Below are 2,606 nucleotides of genomic sequence, written 5' to 3'. Positions count from 1 at the left end.
AACATCCATCTGGTTCCCCACAGTCACGACGATTTGGGATGGCTAAAGACCTTCGAGCAGTACTACTATGGCTGTAAGTGTCCAGGCTCGAAAGTCCCAAACGCATCACTGGAGCACTAAATGCACCTCTTTGCAGCTCACGACAACGTGCAGCGAGCCGGCGTCCAATACATCATCAGCAGTGTGGTCGATGCGTTGAAGAGCAACAAGGACAGAAGGTTCCCAACAGTAAGTTCCCAACAAGGAGCAATTCTCACGCCAGCCGAATCCCCAGGTTCATCTACGTGGAAACTGGATACTTCTGGAAATGGTGGACCAACCAAGAAGAAGACGTGAGAAGCGATGTTCGCCAGCTCGTAAACAATGGCCAGTTGGAGTTCATCAGCGGCGGCTGGTCGATGAACGACGAAGCCACCACTTACTATCAAGACACCATCGACCAGATGACTTGGGGCTTGAGGTGGGTGGAGAGTTTTCCCCCCAGTTTTTAACCCAACCAAGCGAATTGGCATTCCAGACGACTGAATGACACATTTGGAGAGTGCGGCCGCCCACGGGTTGCGTGGCAAATCGACCCGTTCGGGCACAGCAGGGAGATGGCGTCGATTTTTGCGCAAATCGGCTTCGACGGCTTCTTCTTGAACAGAATCGACTCTCAAGACCTGCAGATCCGAAGGACCAACAAGCAGATGGAGTTCGTCTGGCGAGGCAGCCCGGATAATCTCGGTCTGTCTGCTACACTTTCCGCTTGGGAGTGACTCACAAGTGAAATCCCCGCAGGAGAATCCACCGATATTTACAGCAACGTTCTGTTCCGGCACTACAGCGCCCCTTCGGGGCTTTGCTTCGATGTGAACTGCGCGGACGAGCCAATAATTGACGATCCAGAGAGCCCCGAGTACAACGTGGAGAACAAAGTGAGGAACTTCATTAGCGACTGGATAACTCCGGCCAGGAGCGGCTACGCCTCCGACAACATTCTAGTGCCGATGGGGGACGACTTCCAATATCAGGCTGCCGGCAAAAACTTCGCCAATATCGACAAACTCATCAGGTAACTTCACAGTCCCCAGTTTTCCCCCCGCTAACTCCCTCTGCCCTTTGCAAGGTACATGAGCGGAAAGGAAATCGAGGGCGTCAAGTACAACGTGATCTACTCCACGCCCTCCTGCTACCTAAATGCTGTCTACGAAGCAACCAATGGGGTTTTGGACGTTCCCTTGAAGACTGACGACTTCTTCCCATACGGATCATCAGACCACACCTACTGGTCGGGCTATTTTACATCGAGGCCAACCGGCAAAGGCTACAACAGGTTCAGCAACAATTTCCTGCAGGTGAGTATTTTGCTAAGCCTGCTGACAAAAGAGCAAGCTGAAACAATGCCAGGTCTGCAAACAACTGAGCGTCCTGACGGACGCCACCTCTGATGAGGACACTGCCAAGCTGAACACTTTACGGGAAGCTCTGGGAGTGTTCCAGCATCACGATGGCATCACAGGCACTGAAAAGGAAAACGTCGCTCACGACTATATTCATCTGCTCCACAAGGGCATCACCGAATGCGAGGACATCACCAGTCAAGCGCTAGCGTAAGCTCAAATAGACTCATCTCTTGTCTTGTCTGAAGACCAACTTTGTACGACAAAGTTGAATTTCACAAAAAAACTTCAGTCAGAAAACTTCCTAAATTCGAACAAAAACGACGATTTTGAGCTGAAAAGATCCTTATCGCGTTTAGTTAGCGAGAAAGACACGTTTGTGATGTTTAGACCAACTTTGTACGACAAAGTTAAATTTCAGAAAAAACCTTCAGTCAGGAAACTTCCTAAATTCTAACAAAAACAACGATTTTTAGCTGAAAAGATACTTAGCGGATTTAGTTAGCGAGAAAGACACGTTTGTGATGTTTAGACCAACTTTGTACTACAAAGTTAAATTTCAGAAAAAACCTTCAGTCAGGAAACTTCCTAAATTCTAACAAAAACAACGATTTTTAGCTGAAAAGATACTTAGCGGGTTTAGTTAGCGAGAAAGACACGTTTGTGATGTTTAGACCAACTTTGTACGACAAAGTTAAATTTCCGAAGAGAAACCAGCTGAAAAACAAATTTGCCCAAAACTTCCTAAATTTCAACAAAAACGACGATTTTGCGGTGAAAAGATCCTTAGCGCGCTTAGTTAGTGATAAAGACACGTTTGTAATGTTTAGACCAACTTTGTACGACAAAGTTAAATTTCCGAAGAGAAACCAGCTGAAAAACAAATTTGCGCAAAACTTCCTAAATTTCAACAAAAACGACGATTTTGAGCTGAAAAGATACTAAGCGCGTTTAGTTAGCGAGGAAAACCCCTTTGTGATGTTTAGACCAACTTTGTACGACAAAGTTAAATTTCCGAAGAGAAACCAGCTGAAAAACAAATTTGCACAAAACTTCCTAAATTTCAACAGAAACGAGGATTTTGAGCTGAAAAGATACTCAGCGCGCTTAGTTAGCGAGAAAAAAACAAGTTTGTGATGTTTAGACCAACTTTGTACGACAAAGTTAAATTTCCGAAGAGAAACCAGCTGAAAAATAAATTTGCACAAAACTTCCTAAATTCCA

At 45.7% G+C, this 2,606-nt stretch overlaps 1 protein-coding gene across 1 annotated transcript; it reads left to right on the top strand.

Moving 5' to 3' along the window:
* LOC125503178 (lysosomal alpha-mannosidase-like) lies at positions 1-2,397 on the top strand (the record flags this gene model as incomplete). The annotated part of the gene is given in 7 exon segments (XM_048663184.1): positions 1-73; positions 137-218; positions 275-460; positions 518-726; positions 781-1,054; positions 1,109-1,337; positions 1,390-2,397. Coding segments are annotated over 7 exon segments (1,260 nt in total), but the record flags the coding sequence as incomplete, so codon positions are not given.
* Between the last annotated feature and the right edge of the window lie 209 nt (positions 2,398-2,606).

Source organism: Dendroctonus ponderosae, unplaced genomic scaffold (assembly GCF_020466585.1).
Source record: "Dendroctonus ponderosae isolate FM_Combo_2020 unplaced genomic scaffold, Dpon_F_20191213v2 Dpon_F_20191213_1280, whole genome shotgun sequence".
Taxonomy (NCBI): Eukaryota; Metazoa; Arthropoda; class Insecta; order Coleoptera; family Curculionidae; genus Dendroctonus; species Dendroctonus ponderosae.
Note: the sequence above shows the minus strand (reverse complement) of the source record. Positions and strands in the feature narration are given on the sequence as shown.